The following is a 23284-nucleotide window of genomic DNA, read 5'->3' as shown; positions in this document are numbered from 1 at the left end:
TTTTTGTCATTTTTATTGGGTGATTTGTCTCCTTTCCTTAATCTTCACTCCTGTGGGCCGCCCAATTTTCCAAAACCGCAATCCCATAGCTTTCCCGGTTTTTTAGTTTCTTTCCTGTGTAGCCATCCTTATGCTATCACAAATCTGCTCCCCCAATGTCCCCTTGCCACGTCAACATACTAATTTCGAAATGACGGAATTACCCCAATAACTCCCAGCTGACAGAGTTCTGTAGTGTTACTGATTCGCATGGTATCATTCCCTTCTACAGACATCGATAATGGATAAGGTTGCAATTATATAAACATTAATAAATTCTACGGAGTAAATTCTATCTTAAAAAAAAAAAAAAAAAAAAGAGCTTTAGATTTTTTGTTTTTGGGTATTTAATAAGCTTGGAAAATTCAATTGTAAAGTGATCATTAAGTGTAGTGTGAGAATTCTGGAAGTAGCCAGAAGAAGTAGAAATCAAAGAACAGAGGGGAGTCGGAAAAAAAAAGGCGGTTAATCGGCGATCATAGTGTCAGAGAGTTGGAGATATTTTTTGGGGTTTTCATCTTTAATTGTTTTTGTGGGAAAGTGGGGGGCTTTATTAGTTCTTGTATGAGAGTTGTTGGATTTTGATTGTTTCTGCTGAGAACATTGAGGAAAGCCATGGGTAGATCATTCAAGGATTCACTCAAAGCTCTGGAAGCTGATATTCAGCTCGCCAACACTATGTAAGCTCCCCTGGTCTCTCTGTTTTTTTTTTTTTGCTCTGGTATTGTTGGTCAATTTGAGGCTTTTGGAAGTTATTTTGTAGCTTTTAATGATAAATTTATGGATTTTCTGTTTTGGTGTTAAATTGTGTTTACAAAGATTGTTGGTTAGGGCAAAGTTGTGGAAAAGTTGTGATTTTTAATTTGTTTTGTTTTGCCTACTATAAGGTTGCTGAGATTGGCTTGAAAGAAGAGGTTTCTGAAGAAATTGTTTATATGTTTTAAGTAGATTTATCTTAAAAAGCTGTTGTAGTCTTGTAGAACTGTGGTTCAGTGAACTGGAGAGTTTCAGTTCTTGATAATTGAATTTGTGGGAGGAATTGGGCCCATTCATGTTTTAGCCTCTTTTGTGGACTCTATAACTTAGGATAGAGTTGGAGATATTGGCAATGGTGATCAATACAAATAAGATTCAGGCTTGGGAGGGAATGAGGAATTGTGTTAATGTAATAAATTTGATAAGGCATAGCTTCATTTATGTTTGTGGCTTATTGTGTTTCCATCTCTGCATCAGAGCGTTAGGCCATCGCAGGGAGCTCGATGGAGCGTGTATTCAAATGAGACTGGCCTACAGTCCAGCTTCGCAATTCTGTCTTTTTCTCCTTCAATGGTTTGATTGTAAGGTTGCTGGCGCGCTAGGGCTGCTTGAAGTTCTTGTATATATGGTGAATCTCTCGTGATTTTGGTCGTTCTTTATGTTCTGCTCTTGTGGATCCACTAGCAGAGTGAAATCTAGCCGGCATTATAGAATAAGAACGTTTTTTTCGTGTTGCAGGCGTATGCTGATGGTAAAACATCTATGTACATTAAGGAAAGGAGAGCCAGCATTCGAGAATTTTATGGTGAGTGAGTGAGATTGGATCAAGAAAATGTAGTTGGATAATGGATACTCTTCGTTGTTTTATTGAACGATGTGTTATTCTATTGTTACGTTGTTCTAACGATACTGCCTGTGGAAAACAGAGATAATTTTCCCGTCACTGCAAATCCAAAGAGGGATTACTGATTTCGAAGAAATGAAACAGAAAGAAATATGTTCGCTCCGGTATTCGACCAAAGGGAAGCTTTCTGAAATTGAATTGGAAAGGGAAGCGGAATGTGGAATCTGCTTGGAACCTAATAGCAAAGTTGTTATGCCAGACTGCAGGCATTCGCTCTGCTTAAGATGCTTCCAGGAATGGTAAGTTTTTCGGTGTCATTTTTTGTGTTTTAACAAATACGCTATGCCGGTTTTCACTCAACTGGTTTGCTTATTTCTTCAGGCGCAGCCGGTCTCAGTCGTGCCCCTTTTGTCGAAGCAATCTCAGACGAGTAAACTCGGACGACCTTTGGGTATGCGTGGAGAAGAGTGACACTGTCGAGCTACCTCTAATTCTAAGGGAGGACTGGAAGAGGCTGTATAGGTACATCGAAAACCTACCAATTATCCTCCCAGACCCGCGCTTCACTCCCTATGGTTCTCACCTTCGGTGAGGGCGGTGAGAGTGGCTTGAATATCTATCTGTACATAATTCCCTTGTAAACAATTTCAACAACAGCTTCACTATCCTGCCCTGTGAATCCCTGTTCTATGTGTTCCTATCTTTGCAGTTGCTCAAGTCATATAGTTAGTAGTACTAGCTAGTCAAAACATTGATTTGCTGGTTCTTGAAATGTTCTTGGTTTTGTGGCCATTTCACTTTTGGGATTCTGTTGTGTCAGCACTGAAATGTACATAAATTCATCTTTACTTCTGAAAATTGAAGCATGTGTTTCATCTCAACTAAAAGCCTTCGAAACCATGACCTTTTGGGTGGCTCTGATACCAAATTGAAGCATGTGCTCCATCTCAACTAAAAACCTAAGCTGATAGTTGGACTGCATATTTATATTTATGCTCAACCGAATACTCTGAGATGGATTCTTGAATAATTATACTTACAAAGGTTATGGTTCCAGTTCTGCCATGGGCCATGGCATGTGCCTCTCAAGAAAACACAAAGATTGAGAGCTTATAATAATAGTTATACTTTAAATTAGATGTTGGGAACAAAACAACAATGTACATGTGCAACTAAACTTTTGTTGATATACAGTTGTGATCAAGATCTGGGCATATATTCATACTATGATTCAAGTTTTGGTCTTGAGCTTCTTGGTGATTTCTGCAGTGTACTTCCCTTGATGAAAGGCCTGTTGCAGTTCCAGTTGTGTGGGCTGACGAGATCCATCTGCTGCATATGTTCCAGCCCCATAGCTGGACCCTCCTCTCACTTCATTCATCTCAAACATTCCACTCCCAAAAGTGTATCCAACAGGCACAAATATCATGCCATGATGTGCTAATTGTGTTATTGCTGTTAACCTGCATATACACTAATGGATGGTGAGACAGAAATTCAGTCACATTGATCTGATTGTTGACTTGATAATCACATGTTACAAGCTCGACTCTCAGTATGAGTGACATTTTTTTATTTAATAAGCCGATCAACAATAGATAATCTAAGTTGATGATTTACTTTCTTGTAATCTTTTGCTGTCTATAGTTAAGACAGGTTTATCTAATGCAGACTTTAAGTACTGCAAGTTTCTTTGTCACTAGAAAAACTAAAGGAAGACTGGCACGAATAGCTCAATTGATTCCTAAGCGGTAAATTATGAGCGGGAAGTCCTTTGACAATAGTGAGAGTTGCACGAATGTGATGAGCACTTTGTGAAGCTAAGAGCTTGTAATCAATCTTTTCCGCCTAATGAGCAGTTGAGTCATAGTAATTTACCTTCCACTATTTAGTTAGGTTAGCAATAATTATACCATGGACTCCTGTATTTACATACTGAAGGTTCACAATGGCTTCAGTATATAAATTATTTCGGTATGTAAATTGTGTATTTAGACTCGGGTCTATAGAATAATTTGCATTGTGTGGGCAGAAAATTAAAGGGAAGGAAGCAAAGAAAGAAGACTGACGCTGTAAGTTCTTGGCCGCCGCCATGGAAGCCGGTACTCCAGAAGATTCCGGCGGGCTTTCCGGCGAGAGCTTGAGTGGCCCACAACGGATGTGTGGCATCAAAAAAAGCCTTCATCTGAGCAGCCATCACCCCAAACCTAGAAGGGCTACCAAAGAGGAAACCATCAGCCTCCAAAAGCTGTTCAGGCGAGATCACAGGAACATCATCGGCTTTGGGATGACTCTTCATCTTCTCCAAAACCCTGTCGGGAAGGGTCTCAGGAACCTATATATTCATTCGTACACACAATCAAAATCATACAAAACCAAATCGTACTTTTAAAGACTGAATCTTATTAAGTTTAAGGCAAAATTAAACCTGCCAAAGTGTTGCTTTGACGCCATCCACAGAATTCGCCCCCTTCTGTATCTCTCTCGCCATGGTCTCCACATGCCCGTACAGGGAGTAAAACCTGAATCAAAACCCAATTTCAGAAAGATTAAATCCATGGCCGTGGGTTATAGAATGATCGGAACCTCGAATATTCAGGAAACTTACACTATATACACGTTTGTAGTGGCCATGGCGCAGTCTCGATCAGTGAAACCAGAGAACGGTAATCTTATAATCTGTTCTGCCGGTGTTCTAACTTCTCATTTTTCTGAAAATATTAGTTTTATCTCTTCCGACATGCAGAGACAAAGACACTGCACCTAAAGTACTTGTACCAGAAAGGTGAGTTTGGTGAACCGGCAGAGAAAGCCTGCCAGTTTTTTAGTTTCGCCACGTAAGAATGTTAGCCTTATCGTTTGAGTCGCTTGTTTTCTTTTTTAATTCTTTGATACATTAGATATTTTAATTTATCTTATGAGTAATTCTAAATTTTCAAAGTTGTTGCTTGTACATCTAGTAAACAAGTACTCCCTCCGTCCAATTTTATGTGTTTTGTTTAGTTAACGAGGCTTGGCTGAATTTATTTTTAATCTAATTTTTCATAATATTAAGTTTAGTATTAGTATACAAAATGTATATATTTAAAAACTACACTAAAAGTACTATTAAACACAAAAATCAAATTTAAAAATAAGTAAAAAATACTAAAAAAACAATAAAAAAAAAAAGAAGAAGAAAGAGTTGGTTTGACAAATGAATAATAAGCAAGACAGATAAAATGGGACAGATGGTAGTTTTTATCATTTTTATCAATCTCTCACCGATAATGATCTTATGATCTAATGACACGAGACGATATTAAACTCTTTGTGCTTTTATAACAGAGTCAATAGGAACGAATAGGTCTGCTTGGTAATTTCAAGATTGTCTATCGACATTTTCAGGTTGAATCGGTCCATGGTTAATAATGGGTAAAGATTAGTGCACACAAAAGAATTAATAGTGTTATTAGCAAAGTAAGGTTATTAATTTCTTCGCATTGATTAACACGTTAATGCGACTAATTATAATTTCTCTTTGGGCGTTTTGCCTACAAACAAAATATCTGAATAAGGACTTCATTTTTTTAAGCAATTCATTTATTAAAGTTTGCACAATCGGCAAAAGATTTCGTCGGTCTTAATTATTGTTTGAGGTGGATGAGCGTTCTGCGTTCAGTGTTGAGATTCTATGGATAGCTGTGGGCCCACTTTTGGTGGTTAGATTAATGATTTTTTTTTTGTTGGGGAGTAAATAATGTGGGTGGTTGTTAATTTGGTACAATTGAAGGTTAATTATAATTGAAAAATATATTTATATTCAAAAAGTTTAAAAGTGATAGAGTTGGAGCATGCTAAGCCCTTGAAATTTTTTCATAATTTTTAAGGTGCCAAGTAAAATGAAAGTAGGTGCGCCTAATGCATACCTCATGGCTAGTAGAGTGATGATACAATTTCTTACAATTAGTATAATTCTCGACCACACTAATTAATGCTATCAAGAAGTGTAATAAGTATAACACATTAGAAAAATCTTGTATGACATACTTAATCGAAAGAATTTTGACAAGAATCTTGAATGTCAAGTAGAAGAATAATGTTTCACCTACTTAATCACCCCTTGTGAGTCATAATTACATATTTTTCTTCTCCTAAAGGGTCGAATCTCCAAGCCCAAGGGTCTCCTACATCCCCGACACAGTATTTGGGATGATGCAATGACTCATCAGACCGGACAAATTGTAGATGTACACAAGGAATATGTCTACCCTTGAACATAATTCCGACACTATCAAAGTTCAAACATTAATCTCTTTTCGTAAATACTGTCTACTGAACTAGTCATAATTACATATTCTTGAGTGAGTTTAGCTTGTTGGGTTGACCCACCCTACTACATAATAACGTATGGGGCAAGCGGCAAATTATGCTGTGGACCCAGGTCCACCTTGCAAGGTGGACCTGGGTCCAAAACTACGTCGTTTTTGTCTCTTTTTTTTTTTTAAATTAATAAACATATTGTTGAATATAGAGTTGTCCAAAAATGTGTGAATGTAGAGGTTTCAAAGTGTGAATGTAGAGTATAGAAATCGTGAATGTAGATTTATGATTGTGTGAATGTAGAGTTGCCCAGAAATGTGTGAATGTGGAGGTTTCAAATTGTGAATATGGAGTATAGAAATCGTGAATGTAGAGTTATGCATGTGTGAATCTGTAATAGAGTTAAGAAGTTCTAGCAACTTGTAGCCCTGTAATGTGTGAATGTGAAGTTCTCAAGTTGTGAATGTAGAGTATAGGACCTGTGAATATAAAGTTTTGAATGTGTGAATGCATAACAGTGGTAATATAGTTACTAAACATATAATCCTGTAATGTGTGAATGTGAAATTTACAAATTGTGAATGTAGAGTATAGTGTATGTGAATGTAGAGTATAATGTATGTGAATGTAGACCCAGGTCCACCTTGCAAGGTGGACCTGGGTCCACGGCGTAACAACCTGCGGGTGATTTAGGCACCCACTTGCCAATATTAACAATTAAAACAAATTATTTTATATTTGAATTAACCTTTGAAGTTTTTAAATTTTGTAATAATCTCGTATCGAATTATTTGGGCTTATTATTGACTATAAAATTTTGGATTACTATTGTTTTAAAACTATTTAAACTATTTTATTGTTCAACTATTAGCTTTTAAAATTAATATTTTACTATATTTATGTTAGCGAGTTAACTTTCCAAAGCCCACGGGCCATAGTAAGGACGGACATACTATATTAATAATATATTATAGGCTCACTCTATCCTACCAAAATGACAGGTTTTGACAACTTGGTCTTACCGATCTACTACAAATTATCCTGTGCACCCAAAAGTTGAATTCATTGAATACACAATTTATATATTAAATATTCATAATTTATATGTTGAATGTTCATAAGTAAATATTCACAATTTACATACTGAATGTTCACAATTTAAATTGTGAACATTTAGTATGTAAATTGTGACAGATCCACCTTACAAGATAATCTCTAGTCCATGGAATAACTACTCCCGATCTCCTTTGACAATACTAATGGGTCGTGGGTAATAGTAGCTATTGAAACTGATCTCATTGGCTAGAGATGGTGGAAAGCAAGCTGTTGTTTTCACATTTCACACGTTTTTTTTTTTGGGTGAATCCATGAGATGTTTCATGTCTTTTCTTCGTCTGTTTAACGGTCCGAGTCCACCCAACTTATCTCCTCTCGTTTTGGGAGGCACGAAAACTGACTCAGAAAAATAAGCACTTGTGGGAATTTGCATTTCACACATTTAATTCACTAATTCCATGCATGGCCATAACTTTGGGCCGGGCTTGACATGTCATGTTTAATGGGCTAATGCTGCTGGCCTTTTGGGGCCCATATTATTGCATATACTTGAATGGCAAATTATGCCGTGGACCCAGGTCCACCTTACAAGGTGGACCTGGTCCAAAACTACGTCGTTTTTGTCTCTTTTTTTTTTCTTTTTTTTTTTAAAAAATTAATAAACATATTGTTGAATGTAGAGATTTCAAAGTGTGAATGTAGAGTATAGAAATCGTGAATGTAGATTTATGATTGTGTGAATGTAAAGTTGCCCAGAAATGTGTGAATGTGGAGGTTTCAAATTGTGAATATGGAGTATAGAAATCGTGAATGTAGAGTTATGCATGTGTGAATCTGTAATAGAGTTAAGAAGTTCTAGCAACTTGTAGCCCTGTAATATGTGAATGTGGAGTTCTCAAGTTGTGAATGTGGAGTATAGGACCTGTGAATATAGAGTTTTGAATGTGTGAATGTATAACAATGGTAATATAGTTACTAAACATATAATCCTGTAATGTGTGAATTTGGAGTTTACAAAGTGTGAATGTAAAGTATAGTGTATGTGAATGTAGACGGTGGACCTGGGTCCACGGCATAACAACCCTACTTGAATGCCAAAAGTATTTAGTCATGGTTACGTTTCAAATCGTATTAGAGTTATGGGGTTATGTTAGAGTTAGTTGTTATACGATGGACTAGAGTTATGGGGTTATGTTAGAGTTAGTTGTTATACGATGGACTATGGTCAACACAGTGGAGAGTTATGGGGTTATGTACTTATGTTAGAGTCAATTGTTAAACGGTGGATTATGGTCACACAACTTTGTGTGGACCATAGTCCAATACGATGCTGTTATTGTTATATTTCTTGTATTGTTATCGTAAACCAATGACTTATTACGTTACATATATGTATATTGTCATATAAAATAATAGTAGAATTAAATGATATTTTAGTATTATTATAATGAAACTAATATGCGTGGGTAATGAAACTAAAAAATAGACCTTATGCTATAACATATATTATAAAATGAATCTGAAGTGTAATTAAAATAATACTACGTATTTCAGCGGTACTATAATAAAACTAGTGTATGTATGTGGAAAATGAAATTAAAAAGCATAGCCCATACAATAATATATATTGTCAAATGAACAGTGTAATTAAAATGATACTTTAGTGTTACTATAATGAAACTAGTATGTGTAGAAAATGAAACTAGAAAGCAGAGTTCATGCGGTAACGTATATTGTGAAATGAACTTATAGGGTTATTAAAATAATATATCAATTTTACTATAATGAAACTAGTGTGTGTAATATATTACCAAATGAAACTAAAATAATGTAATTAAAATGATATAATGACGTTGTTTTACTTCATGATCCACGTTGCTACATAGACCATGTCCACGGTAAAAATTTGCATGTTTGCCCATTAGAGTTATTCTTCATATCTTATTAGATTTGACTCAATATGTTAGGTTTAATTGTATCTATTCCGCTTGGTCATCTTTTATGGGCAAAGAGATATGATCTAACCAGTAATAGAATGGGTCATCCTGAACATATTGGAATATTTGAAATCATTAGGGTTCAACGTACAATCATCGATCGAGATCATATTAAAAACAAAGCAAGTAATTTTTATCACCAATTTTCGAGTAATCTCTTTTACGTTCCTTACTTCACTCTCCAAGACCATTATTTATCTTCAACTGGCATATTACACTTGCTTAAATAGTATATAACATTCTAAATTCTCCACCACATAAATATAAACACTCTTAGACCACTCCAAGTGACCACGACTTCTTTCAACCTTTGTTCTATTATCATGTATGCATAGTTCTTGGATGAACATATCTTATATATGATTCTGAGTTCAAATATACCCTAAAACTTAATTTATACTAAGACCTCCCGACATAACTACGCTAGCATATCTAAGCCAGATTGATTTTGGAGTGGATGTATATATTTGTAAGCAATGGAGGTTGAGTGCCCAAACTATTTGTGTGCAAAAAGAACAAGAGCAACATAACAACCGACCTTGGCCCTCCTTAGTTTTAATGAAACGACTACCTCGTCTAGCTTCACAACTTGCATATGTATATGTTGGAAAATGACTATGATGGCAAAGATATTTTGCCACCCACGACATGCAACACTGCCTGTTGGATAGATGCTGCACTGTTAATTAATTAAGGAGAGAATTGTTATGTATGTGTGGAGGGTTGTATTTGTTTGTATTTGTAGGTGGTGGAAGATTCAATTGATCATCATTCTAGTTACTTAATAATTGTTAGCTGAAAGTATACTGTTTTTATTCTTAAGGTCGACTTCAAGTTTTCTAAAGTTAATTGATAAAAAAGTGAATTTGCAACATGCTAATGTTAGTGAAGAAGAGTTATTATTTTTAGATTGACCAACTAATTGAACTGAGTTTTAAGAGACATAGTTTTAGAGAGGAATTGAATATGTTGGATAGAGCCACATAAGTGCAAATTCTACTTGACATAACAAAATTTAATAAAAACATCAACTACTTGGAAAAATTGACAATGTTCTTATAACATTTTGTCATGACTGCATATAATATTCAATTTTTAGAAATTTGGTTGAGATAGATGGAGGTTGAATTAAAGTTGGAAGTGATTGAGATATGAATAAGTCTTGTATAAGACATTCTCGCGTGTGACATATAATACTTTTTAATGAATTCTTAAAAAATATTAAATTTTAACTAAAAAAAATATTATACGTCACATGAGACAGTTTCACACAAGGCGTATATATATATATATATATATATATATATATATATATATATATATATATATATATATATATGAAAGATTCATGTGCAGTTAAAGCTTCCCGTGTAGTTGTGTGGTGATCAATGCTCTTTAAAAAAAAAATTCTAAACTGATGCACCTTAAACTTCTAATCTACGCACCTTAAGTTGAATTACCATAAATATGACTTTGTAGAGAAAACCTTTAGACTGATACACCTAAAGAAGGAAAACTATGCATCCAAAGCCTTAGGCCGACACACCTTAAGCACACAAACCACGCACCTTAAGATGAAAACTACGCATCTTAAATCTCAGGTTGACACACCTTAAGTTTCAACTACTCACCTTAAGCAAAACAATCATGCACATTAAGCACAAAAACCACGCACCTTAAGTTTCAAGAACTACTCACCTTAAGCACACAGTCCACACACCTTAAGCACACAACCCACGTACCTTAAGTACAAAACTCACGCACTTTAAGCATAAAAATAACGCACCATAAGAAGAAAACCCACACACCTTAAATTTGATCTAGATGCAAAAATTACCAAATTGCCACCACATTTTTAAAAAATGGTAATCCTGAACATTGATTTAAGCAATATCAATAGCTCAGATTTAACTGCACCGGACTAAATTTATATATATATTAATATATATATAATTTAAAGGAAGCAGAATATATATAATATGATGAATTTTGGAGGATGGAAGAACGTAGAGATGAGAAATGAAGACGGATCCATTCGGATTGGATAAGGTGCTGACCTGGATGGATTAGGCAACGTGGCATTAGCTTTTGCATATGTGTTACTGTCCAAATCTTGAAAATAAATATATACGAAGTAATATATTTAAAAGAGTAATGCTATTTATCTTTTCAAAAATTTTCTCTTCAACCTTCTGTCCTTACATGGCAATTTTAGTTTGACAAGTAATTTTATTTTTAACTAATAGTCCAGTCATTCAATTCATAAACACCCAATAATTATTTATTAGGGATAAAATTTGAAGGGGTAATAGCATTTTCCTATTTAAAAATACCATATTAAGTACTCATAATAAACTTTTAAGATGAGGTGTTGACATGCCATCGATATCTCTTATATAATAATCTATAAATAACATAAAAGTAATAAATCGTATTAAGAAGACCATGTGTGACGAGTTTGACCTTAAAAAAATATTGATAAGAATCGAACTCGTAATCATTAAATACGAGATAAATAAATACTTCTTGTTAATGGAATTCAACGGGAATTTGGGAGTAAGAAATATATGGATACGAAAGGATATGAGATGCAGAGGTGGCAAATAATATCATCATATCAGATATTTAGATCTATATATATATATATGATGAGAAGAAAGAAGGAAGTGAGATTTTATGTATTTGAGTGATATGTAAATATTATATATATACGTGATGTGTATATATATATATATATATTTTGTATGCTTGTTAGGTTCCTTAGCTTATCCTCATGCATGATGATGATGAGATTGTACGTGGCTTCGATTGTTCTAAAAAGTGAAGAATTTTGTATCAGTGAAGTCGCTTTCATTCAAACTACATTTTCATGCATAATCTTGATAAGGAGGGAATTTCTATATTGTAATTGTTGAAAAAATTATGATAATATATAGGCGAAGTTATGTAGTGTTAAAAGGCCTTTCTCGATAGTGGTGGTTTTTTTTAGGGATTTTGTAGGTGTGATTAGAAAAGAGAAAATGAGAGTGGAGAAAAAAAAAAGAAAAGGAAACAAAAACAAATTACAAAACTAAAAAATAAATAAATAAATAAATAAATAACGCACCCAGGCGGGATCGCACGCGAGGCGTAATGACTTTTCACCTAGTGGGGCCCACCTCAGCTTGTCAAAACACCTAATTTGCAAGAGAAAAAACTCCAAAAAACCCTCCTCACATTTGTTAAAAATCAACCCATTGAATTTTACTATTCCAAAAACTCTACAAAATTCATAATTGGGGAAGGCCTAAGAATAATAATAAGGTTACAAAATAAGATGAAATTTTGAAAAAGGCAGTGTTTTGTTCCGGATTTTTCTCTTTTCTCTTACTACTAGTATGATGCGCAACAATAGATATCCAATATTAATTTATATTAAAATCTTAGATTTATTTAGATATTTATATTATTGTATAATAATAATAATAACAATAATAATAATAATAATATAAATCATTTTTATAAATTTGATATTTATATTTTAGGAAATAACTTATATAGTACTCCAATATATATTGTCTATTATATTATTATCATAGAAAAAGATATGAAAATATTATAGAAAAAGATAAGAAAATATATGGTGAAGACATGTTCATAATATTTTGATAAAAAAATACTCTATATTATAATAACTTTTGTTATCTTTTTCAACTATGGCAAAAACTTGTGTGAGACCGTCTCACCATGAGACGAGTCGGGTCAAGATGCATTTGTAACACTTATATGCACAAATGTCATACTTATATGCTCAAATATAATACTAATCAGGAATAAAATTTTTGTTACTTATAATGGTAAATGTAATACTTTTAAGGGAAAATACAATACTTTTACATTTCGATTTAAAAGTATTACGTTTTTCCACAAAAGTATTATATTTGCCCTTATAAGTAAGGGGCACTTGTCAACATTACTTATTATGAAAAATGTATTATTTTTTCTCTAATAAGTAACAAAAATTGTATTTTTGATTAGTGTTATATTTGAGCATATAAGTATAATATTTGCACATATAAGTATGCCATTTGCCCCGACCCGACCCGACCCGTCTCACAAATAAGGATCCGTGAGACGGTCTCACACAAGTGTGACCCTTCAACTATTGTTATTTTTTCCTCCAAAAAATAACAATAATTGAAAAAGATAACAAAAGTTATTGTAGTATAAGGTATTTTTATCAATATATTGTATTTTATAACTTTTATAACATAATGTGTAAAAAAAGTAAGGAAAAGATATACATAAATAAATGATATAACCTTTATTCACTCTTAGTATATTTAAATTAAATTAGATATGGTTACAAACCCTCTTGAAATTGCTTCTATACAAAAGGAGTAAAAACACGTACTCCGTACTTTCTAAAACTTATAATAAAATTAGATATGGTTACAAATCGTCTTGAAATTGCTTCTATACAAAAGGAGTAAAAACACGTACTCCGTACTGTTTAAAACTTTCAATGTGGACAAGGAGAACTTTGCATTACTCAATAGTCACTACTGTAACTCACTAATTTATGATTTTTTTTTAAATAACAAAACGGGAATATCCAACAAAACACAAAAGTAAAGACTAGCTAGTTCATTTCGTGGACGAAATGTATTGACATCACGCTAGTACAATCGTTATGCACCAAACTATTGCATCCAAGAGGAAGATTGACATGCAAAATGATGATGAGTTTTTTTTTTTTTATACTTTGTCGGGGTCAGGTTCACCATAAACTGAGTATAAGTGTATAGAAGAAAGTAATAGTATTATTGTTCGGGAGCTAGGTCTAAAAGAGTATGTACAAAGCTCGAAACACTGACCCAAAACGACTAACCAAATAATAAATTAAATAAATTATAAACTATAGCCTTGCTAAGAATCGAACCTAGATAGGTGAATGGGTTGAAAGTGTAAACAAGAGACCACTAGACCAGGAGGGATTGAGTGAACCAAATGATGATCTTTAAGGGGAGGCAATTGTGTCTTATATATTGTTGAAGACCTTTTGGATGACTGCAAATGTATGCCATCGATTTGATAATCTCCACACGGATAAATAGAGCATCTTACCTTTTTGTACGTGCATGATATCTTGAGTGGATTGAGTAGTCAGTGCTTAGGTTGTTATGCTAGAGATTATGGGTTTGAACTTTGCTGATTGACTTTTGTTAATGGTTTGCTTCCTTTCACACTCCCTTTTAATTTCCTGGGCCACCATTCCTAAAATCAGCTCATACGAGAGAATTATGATAGTTTATGAAAGCAAGACGTTAGATAGTTAGTATGGCAAATTATTGCGTATAGACCACGATCCAAAATGAAGTGTTCTTTAGATATATGTAGTAATTTCAACATTTAGTAAAATAGATATATATAGTAAAGCCATGTTATTATAAAGTTGTAAAAGCAAATACCAATTTTCGTCCCACGACTATTAGCAAAATGACAATTTTAGTCCACATATTTAATTTCTACCAATTTTAGTCCCACGACTATTGTTTTAGTACCAATTTTCATCCACGGCTATTGTTTTAGTGCCAAAATTCATCGTGTCGGTCACCCATCCGTTTAAAACGTGCAACAATCTAAAACTGTTAAGGGTATTTTCGTCCTTTTCAACTTAATATCCCAATTTGAGCATGAATAAATGGATTTAAGTCCTAAAATCGATCAAAATTCACAATTGTTCTCTTTATTTTACCTTAATTTGAGGAGGAGAACTATGAATTGTTATCAATCTTAGGGCTTACATCTCTTTATTCATACTCAAATTGGGATATTGAGTTGAAAAGGAAGAAAATACCTTTAAAAATTTTAGATTTCGATACATTTTAAATGGATGGGTGATCGGCACGATGAATTTTGGCACTAAAACAATAGTCGTGGAACTAAAATTGGTACTAAAACAATAGTTGTGGGACCAAAATTGGTAGAAATTAAACATGTGGACCAAAATTGTCATTTTGCTAATAGTCGTAGGACCAAAATTGGTATTTGCTCAAAGTTGTAATTAAAGGAATTATGTGTTGGATACAATTCAACTTAGGGGGGTGTATTCAATCATGACTTTTGTAGATTTTTAAAAACTTTTAATTTGATAGATTTTAATAAACTTTTATTGACTTTCATAGAGTCGTTCAAAACTTTTTAAAACTTTGTAAAACTCTATAAAAGTATGTATAAAAAACTTGCATAAACTTTTATCAACTTTTTTATTTTAAAAAGTCTACAAAAGTCATTAAAACTCTAAATTGAATACACCCTTACAAACTTTCATAAGCAATTCATAACAATATTTAAAAATATAATTACTTTTTCTTGAGAAATTAATATTTAAAAAAAATATAATTACTAGTTGCATAAAATAAAAAAAATTAATAATATATAAAAAAATTATATTTGATATATTGCTAAATATCAAGCAAAGAGCTATTATTTGCAATAACAATATGGGACTGCTAACAACAACAAGGTGCTTCTCTTTGTAGCCACAAATTACTATTGCGAATAATAGTTCACTATTCGTAATAGCATGTTGTTAAAAAAAATATATATTACGAATAAACATATGAATATTATGAAACATATAGTAAAATTTGACGGTGATAGATAAAAAAAATTTACTCTGTTTATGTATTTAGGAGAAAAAGTTTAGAAGTTAGGGATAAAAAATTGATAGAAAAAAAATCAAAATATACAAGCAACAATGAAATAAAAATAATATTATTTTGAATTTTTAGAGAAAGATTGTAAAGTTTAGGAGAGAGAAAAAAATTGGTAGAGTTTAGGTATGTAGAAAATATAGGATAATGAAGAAAAAAAAATTATTGAATTTAGGTATAAGGTTTATAAAGTTTAAAATTTTAAATAAGGAGAAAAAATAGAGTTTAAATAGAGAGAGAGAAAAAAAAAAAAAACCTCTAGTGTTGGTAGAAAGAAAATTTTGAAATCTTGGAGTTGGGGGTTGGATTTCAACTATTTATGTTTGAGAAGGAAAAGTATATAAAAGTTTACAAAAGTTCTAAAATTAAAAAGTTCATACAAATTCATAATTTTTTGAATACCACATGACTTTTAAAGATTCTTTAAAAGTTTTAATTGAATACCACATGACTTTTAAAAACTCTTTAAAAATCTTGATCGAATACCGCATGACTTTTAAATACTCTCTAAAAGTTTGAATTGAATACCTCCAAACTTTTAAAGTTCATAAAAGTCTTTAAAATTCTATGAAAGTCATGATTGAATACATTCCCCTTAGATTCTAACCATGAGTGATAAAAAAAAAAAAAGAAAGACTTGTTATAGTTCTAGTTGGCTGATCTTGTCGTACAAAGTCTTTTTTTTTTTTTTTGAAAATAAACGTAGCTATTCCATTAATTCATAACATAAAACGTTTACATCAACGATCAATGAAATGGTAAACCATTCCTTACAGTCAGACATAGAAACAACTTTTCTAACTATGCTATAGAAAACTTGAATCGCAGACTATTTCATAACTAGGAAGCTATGTTCCTTCAAGGAACTTAAAGCTTCATCAAAGATCTGGGTCTTCATCATCATTCTTTTTTGCTCGCCCAGGATAAGATCAACACTTGTTGAAACCAAACTAAACGATTTATGCTAATAATAATGAAAAGCTCGTGAAAGTAACGAGAGGAAAATGCCCGTAAAAGTAACGAGAGCAAAACACAATAATAGAGAAAATAAAAAAGTGGTAAAGCCAAAATAAGGTTGGGAGTTCAAGACTACCAACACAAACCCCAATACCTACCTATTATTATTTTATTCAAAGTCTTTTCTTGTGTGGTTTTGAGTTATTACTTATGGATGAGATTCAGGCGAAATATACCCTCAAATAGCAAAGGTAGATTTCAAGTTTAAAAAAAAATAAAATGTAAAGGTGAACAGGAAATAAAAAATGATAAATGAATTTATTACGGAGTATGAAGGAAAATTGAGGGGCTAAAACACGTGGCATGTTCCCACTTTTAGATCCGAAAGCCCGCGAACTCAGCCGAGTCGGATTCAACGATCCTATCAAGTCAACCGCTTTTGAAGAATCTTCTTCCTCTCTTACCGGCAACCGGCTGCACTCTACATCTCTGTATTTCTACGTATTCCCTTCCCTTTCTCTCCGTATTTTATACTCTCTAAAGATTTTTATTTTCTTCTTCTTCTTCTTCATTGCCTCTGTCACTTGTGTGCATAAACAATATCTATCTCCCATGGCTACTCTTCTTTAAAACTGAACTCGTGCTTCTCTTTCAATAAAAAAGCTTCCGCCGGAAACCTCGGCTCGCCGGAGAACTGAGCAAACGTCTTGGATATCCCGGCAGCGTAAGTTTCTTATGCCGTTACGTTGATATTTGTACTCCTGAACATGGGTTGATAAGTTTTTTCCATTGCAGGTTCGATTTCAGATAAAGTTGGAAACTTTTTGTAAATCCGGATCAAGATATTTCTGGGATTTAGTAAACTTTTCTCCTTTTCGGGAAGCTTTTTTTGTTGTTAGTTTGAATTGGAAGTCTGTTTAGCTTTTCGGGCGAGTGAGAAAATGGGAGTGAAAGTTGCGGCGGCGACGTGTTTGCATTGGTCACAACCTTCGGTTTCTCGGTCGCCGTCTTTTGCTCAAACCCTCGCGTCGGCGATTTCATCTCCTTCCCAGAAACGACGTAGTTTGGTGTGTAGTGAAGGAGTTCTCCTTTGCCGGTTTATGCAGAGACAGGAACGGTCCGGGTTTTCCGGAGCTCATTCGCCGAACCGCCGGGTCCGGTTGACCCGACGAGCCTGCAGTGGTAGCCAAAGTTCTTTCTGGAACGAGGAATTTTCTTTCGGCGCCATGTTTTCCGATAATCAGAGGCCTTTTGATGCGGTGGAGCCACCGGATTGGGCGGGGAGGGAGGAGATGATTCCGGCGAGCATTGAAATGAAGGCCAATAGGGTTGATCTTCCCCTATCTCTCAGGATCATAAAGAGAAAGAAGCAATGGGAAAAGGGGCTGAGAGAAGCAGGGGAATCAGCATATTGTTCTGTTAAGAAAGCATTCTCAAATATGGTTCTCATAATCCGAGAACTCAACACCTATATTCTCCAGATGAGAGAAATGCTGTCTTATGAAGAGCTTCAAGGGGTTCTAATTAGGGTTGAGAAGGAAATCCACGCCTCGTTCGTGTGGCTCTTCCAGCAAGTCTTCTCTCATACCCCAACCCTAATGGTTTATGTGATGATCCTACTGGCCAATTTCAGTGTCCATTCTATGGCCAGTTCTGCTTCTCTGCAGCCTTATGTAGCACCCCCAATTGAAGCTGTTTCTATTGTGGATGATAATCAGCATTTCCTTGATCAAAAGTTCGATTCTTCAGCCATTAAAACCTTTTCGGTCTCCTCCTCGAATGGCAATAGTACAACCATTGATGGAAGCAATGGCGGCGGTGGTGGGAAGTACAGACCGGTTGCTAATGGCACGGATGGTGATGGGGGATTCGACAGACAATTGTCTTCCATGACTAGGAGTAGCGAAGACGAGTCTGTGTCTGGCCAAGTTGCCAGGGAAGACGAGTTGAGGCTGTGGGATTCAATTGTTGACGAGGCTTCACGAATGCAGTCTGTAGTACTAAGAGATGAATCTCTGGACCACGAAGCAATATTTGTGTCGCCCGTGTATGCAAAGATTGAATCCGATGATTATAGCGATTACTTCAGAACTGAGATGATGTATCAGATAGGACTTGCTCAAGAACCCAACAATTCCATGTTACTCGCAAATTATGCTCAGTTTCTTCACCTAGTTGCCCAAGACTATGACAGGTATAAATCTGTTCACTTTCTTTGTTCCTTTTATCTGTTTTAGACCATTTCGAAAATATATCTGACCTCGTTCTAGTGATTGGCATTAATCCCAATTCCCATTACTCTAATCAGATTAAGGTTGTTGCTTCATTTGGCAAACTGTCATGTTGGAGAGAATTTTAGAACTGAATATGTTATGTTGTGCTTATCTGCAAATCCTCACTGCATTGTATAGCATCTTTTTTAGCCTGTTTAGTTCCCTTTACTAGCTTTAACTTGCTAAAGACCTTGTGGTCTAGTGGCACTCGGTTTACACTCTCACATAGAAAGGAGTGGGTTCGAGCCCAGTAGGCTGAGAAGATAGCTATGAACAGATACTACATTGTACTAGAGTCAGTAGTACTCAAAAAAAAAAAGAAGCTTGAACTTGCTAAGGATTTGGGAGAGACTAAACATATTAAATGTGTGAAAAAATGGTGAATTTATGAATGGTTCTAGTTCTTGATTGCTTTGTTTATCGGTATGGTGACTAGAGAGTTGCGTTGTGACTAATACAGAGCGGAGGAATACTTCAAGAGAGCAACGGGGGTAGAACCGAGGGATGCTGATGCGCTGAACAAATACGCGACATTTCTTTGGCAGGTGAGGAAGGACCTTTGGGGTGCGGAGCAAAGATACCAAGACGCTGTTGCTGCTGCTGAGCCGAACAACTCGTTCTATGCAGCGTGCTATGCTCATTTCCTGTGGAGCACTGGCGGCGAGGACACTTGCTTCCCTCTGGACACCAGCGACGAATGATGTTTAATCCCACCCGATCGAAACATGGAGAAATAGCAGCACGTAAGATGTAGGATACGCGATACACAACACTGTTTTTAATCCTGTTATGAACTTGTTCATAATCAATCTGTAGCTAGCTAGCTAGCCTTGAAGGGGATGGAGTCTCCATGGCTTAAAAGTTAAAAACTGTTTGGTCATTGGCTTCTTCTGTCACCTGAAGAGCTGTGATGATGGTGGAGAATGGGATTCTGGTTTTCTTAGGAGTTCAAGAAAAGAAGGTTTGTTCTTTTCACAACAGCCTTAGCTTACTCCATATTGCAGGAATATAATGCAGGGCCAGAAACAAGAAGATTTCTTTGTGTTTCTCTGTATTCTTCTCTTCTGCTTCATCCCTCTTTACTAAAACTCTGTGTTTGAGTCATGTGTTGATTGGTATAGAATCACATGCCCAATTGTAATTAAACTTAAATTTGTTTAATACCTTAATAGATATATATATTTTTTGAGTGAGAAGGGAAATCTGCAACCATGCCCTACCAGAGTTTACATTGGATAATCCTGCATTCCTGCCTTCTCTCTCTCTGACAGAGAACTATCTATACCCTACCAGAGTTTACATTGGATAATCCTGCATTCCTGCCTTCTCTCTCTCTGACAGAGAACTATCTATAGCTCTATAAGAAGGTAAATTAGCAGTCTAGATTACTGGCTAACTAGCTCGAACCAAAAAGACCAATAAGTCATTTTTGTCATGAGTTGTAACATTGTGGTTACCAAGTCTAACAGCTTAATCAATTCAATAAAACTCCTAGTTAAGTTGGCTAACTCAGCGGTTCGATAGAATAATGGAGAGATCAATCACAGTAATTTAGTAGCCTCTTAGATGAAAAGACTAGTGTCTGGTGTCAACAAAAAGTATTGAGTCTCAATTCAGCATTCTTACCTATAAAAGTGTTGAGTCTCAATTCAGCATTCTTACCTATAATCTACCAGTTGAGATATTTGTGCGAACTTGGATAATTTTAGGAGTATATATAATTTGAATTCGAAATCAAAATTTGAAGTTTACGAGTAAAGCTTTAACAAAAAAATTTGAAAGCATGACTTTAATTTCCTCGTAAAACATGAATCTATGCCGTTGTTACATGGGAACCTTAGCTGATCAAACACGTATTAGACCAGAATGGAGTTTAATTAATTGTCGGCGTTCCTGCCGGGGTTTTGGAGATAAGGTGGCCGCCGACTAACACGTGAAACTTTTTAACACTTCATATCTACTCCATCCTCCTCCCTAGTTTTTTCAATAAGTGGTAAATAATAAAGTGCATTTACTAAGTAAAAACAAATTTTATACATATAGTCTACATGTTTGGGGACGTCAACTAAAGAGAATGGAGTTTGGTATTACCTTCTCTAATCCAACCTCAACCATTGAATTACATCTCTGATAAAAATGTTCCGGCCTCAAGATTCTTATATATACAATAATTTGTCACTACTAACTACCCAAAACCCCACCTCTAATCCAACTTCAACTGTTGGACCGCATCTCTCATAAAAATGTCCCCGTTTCTATATATACAATAGTTCGTGACTACTCAATGTCCATTCTTACTTAAAAACGCTAATTAAGCTATATTTGTTAGTATAATTTGTCAAATCCCAAATTTCTAAAATCCTTTTCAATTCAAAACCATCCATCTTTCTCCCTCTCGCTCTTCCGGACGGCTGTGGTGGTGGTTACCGGCCGTTTGCCGTCAAGTTCCAGAGCCCCATCCTCCCACCTTTCCCACCGGTGATGGTCACCACGGACTGGTGCTGGCGCCGCCGGGAGCTGGGCTCACCACAACCACGAAAATGCAATCGCCGCTGACAGTCCTCCTCAAGAAACAAGAAGAGAGAAAGAACATGGACGCCGCTCCTTTAATAGCAAGTGGGCAGAAGAAGAAGAAGAAGAAGATAGGTAAGTGATAAACATAAAAATGTAAAAATATTACTGAAAAATAAGTAATTCATTACTTATATAGGAAAAATATAATATTTTTTTATGAAAAAGATAATACTTTTACATTTAAAAAAAAAGTAATATTTTTACACAAAAATATAAAAGTATTACATTTTTGTTTAAAAAGCATTGCATTTTTTCATAAAAGTAATAAATTAAATATTTTATTAATAATTTAACAATACATTTGCTAGTATAAGTATACACAAATTTTTTTCATTCACAAATTATTAATATTGCTTGCTCGTTAAACCGCTAACAATTAATTGCTAAAAAAAGCTTTTATTTGTAAAAGTCTAATTTATAGCCACAAATTCTCAAGATTCCTTTTCTATAATTATACTCACAACCACAATAACAAATGGGAGGTCATGGGTTTGAGCCTCAATTGATGCGATGTTGACTTGTTGGACTTCACTAGGTTGAAAAAGTATATATGAATAGATACTACATATAATAGGGTGTATTAAAAAAAAATAAACAACTTTTTTTTTTTAAACACAACTCATTATTGGCAAATTATGCCGTGGACAAGGTGGACCTGGGTCCAAAACTACGTCGTTTTTTTTTTTTTTAAAATTAGTAAACATATTGCTAAATATAGAGTTGTCCAAAAATGTGTGAATGTAAAGGTTTCAAAGTGTGAATGTAGAGTATAGAAATCGTGAATGTAGATTTATGATTGTGTGAATGTAAGGTTGCCCAGAAATGTGTGAATGTGGAGGTTTCAAATTTTGAATATGGAGTATAGAAATCGTGAATGTAAAGTTATGCATGTGTGAATCTGTAATCGAGTTAAGAAGTTCTAGCAACTTGTAGCCCTGTAATGTGTGAATGTGGAGTTCTCAAGTTGTGAATATGGAGTATAGGACCTGTGGATATAGAGTTTTGAATGTGTGAATGCATAACAGTGGTAATATAGTTACTAAACATATAATCCTGTAATGTGTGAATGTGGAGTTTACAAAGTGTGAATGTAGAGTATCATATAATTCTGTAATGTGTGAATGTAGAGTTTACAAAGTTTGAATGTAGAGTATAGTGTATATGAATGTAGACCCAGGTCGACCTTGCAAGGTGGACCTGGGTCCACGGCATAACAACCCCTCATTATTATGGTTGGGCTTGTATGCTGGGTACGTAGCCCAAAGAAGAAAAAAATGATATCAATTTCAATGTTGGGCTTGCAAAGCGGCCCATGAGAAATAAAACCATTATGATTGGGCTTGTAGGCTGGGTAGACAGTCCAGAGGAGAAAAGAAAAAGAAAACGATATCACTTATAGGGATGTCAATCTGGCCCGAACTTGATGGGCTAACCCGAAACCGACAGGGCTGTAGTTCGAATGGGTTAGTCCGATAAAAAAATTAGCCCGATGAGCCCGAAACCGATTAGCCCGATGGCCCGATAAGGCTAGCCCGAAATTAAATGGGCTAGCCCGATAGCCCGAACAATTAAAAAATTAAAAAATATTTTTTATTATAAAAGTGATGTGAAACATAACATTTTATAGGTGAGTTCATCTTTAGTATTATTTTTTTATCACTAGGTACATTTTTTAATGAATATATAAATATAAATATATATTACATATAATTAATATATATATATATATATACATATATATATATATATATATATATATATATATATATATATATATATATATATATA

The 23284-nt window shown here is 34.4% G+C and overlaps 3 protein-coding genes across 3 annotated transcripts; 2 read left to right on the top strand and 1 right to left on the bottom strand.

Moving 5' to 3' along the window:
• Positions 1-362: 362 nt before the first annotated feature.
• LOC116004631 (E3 ubiquitin-protein ligase AIRP2-like) lies at positions 363-2520 on the top strand. Its single transcript, XM_031244757.1, has 5 exons — positions 363-719; positions 1273-1423; positions 1534-1600; positions 1722-1938; positions 2021-2520. Exons 1-5 carry the CDS (start codon positions 655-657, stop codon positions 2229-2231), a joined length of 711 nt encoding a protein of 236 aa, XP_031100617.1. The 5' UTR covers positions 363-654; the 3' UTR covers positions 2232-2520.
• Positions 2521-2741: 221 nt separating this feature from the next.
• Positions 2742-4468, bottom strand: LOC116004633 (probable NAD(P)H dehydrogenase (quinone) FQR1-like 3). Its single transcript, XM_031244758.1, has 4 exons — positions 4248-4468; positions 4068-4161; positions 3709-3974; positions 2742-3102 (listed from the first exon to the last, which is right to left on the bottom strand). Exons 1-4 carry the CDS (start codon positions 4271-4273, stop codon positions 2871-2873), a joined length of 618 nt encoding a protein of 205 aa, XP_031100618.1. The 5' UTR covers positions 4274-4468; the 3' UTR covers positions 2742-2870.
• Positions 4469-17212: 12744 nt separating this feature from the next.
• Positions 17213-20118, top strand: LOC116004893. The gene is made up of 3 exons (XM_031245093.1): positions 17213-17373; positions 17445-18843; positions 19383-20118. Exons 2-3 carry the CDS (start codon positions 17591-17593, stop codon positions 19621-19623), a joined length of 1494 nt encoding a protein of 497 aa, XP_031100953.1. The 5' UTR covers positions 17213-17373; positions 17445-17590; the 3' UTR covers positions 19624-20118.
• The last annotated feature ends 3166 nt before the right edge of the window (positions 20119-23284 follow it).

This window comes from Ipomoea triloba, chromosome 14, assembly GCF_003576645.1.
Source record: "Ipomoea triloba cultivar NCNSP0323 chromosome 14, ASM357664v1".
Classification (NCBI taxonomy): domain Eukaryota; kingdom Viridiplantae; phylum Streptophyta; class Magnoliopsida; order Solanales; family Convolvulaceae; genus Ipomoea; species Ipomoea triloba.
This window is presented reverse-complemented; position numbering and strand designations above follow the sequence as displayed.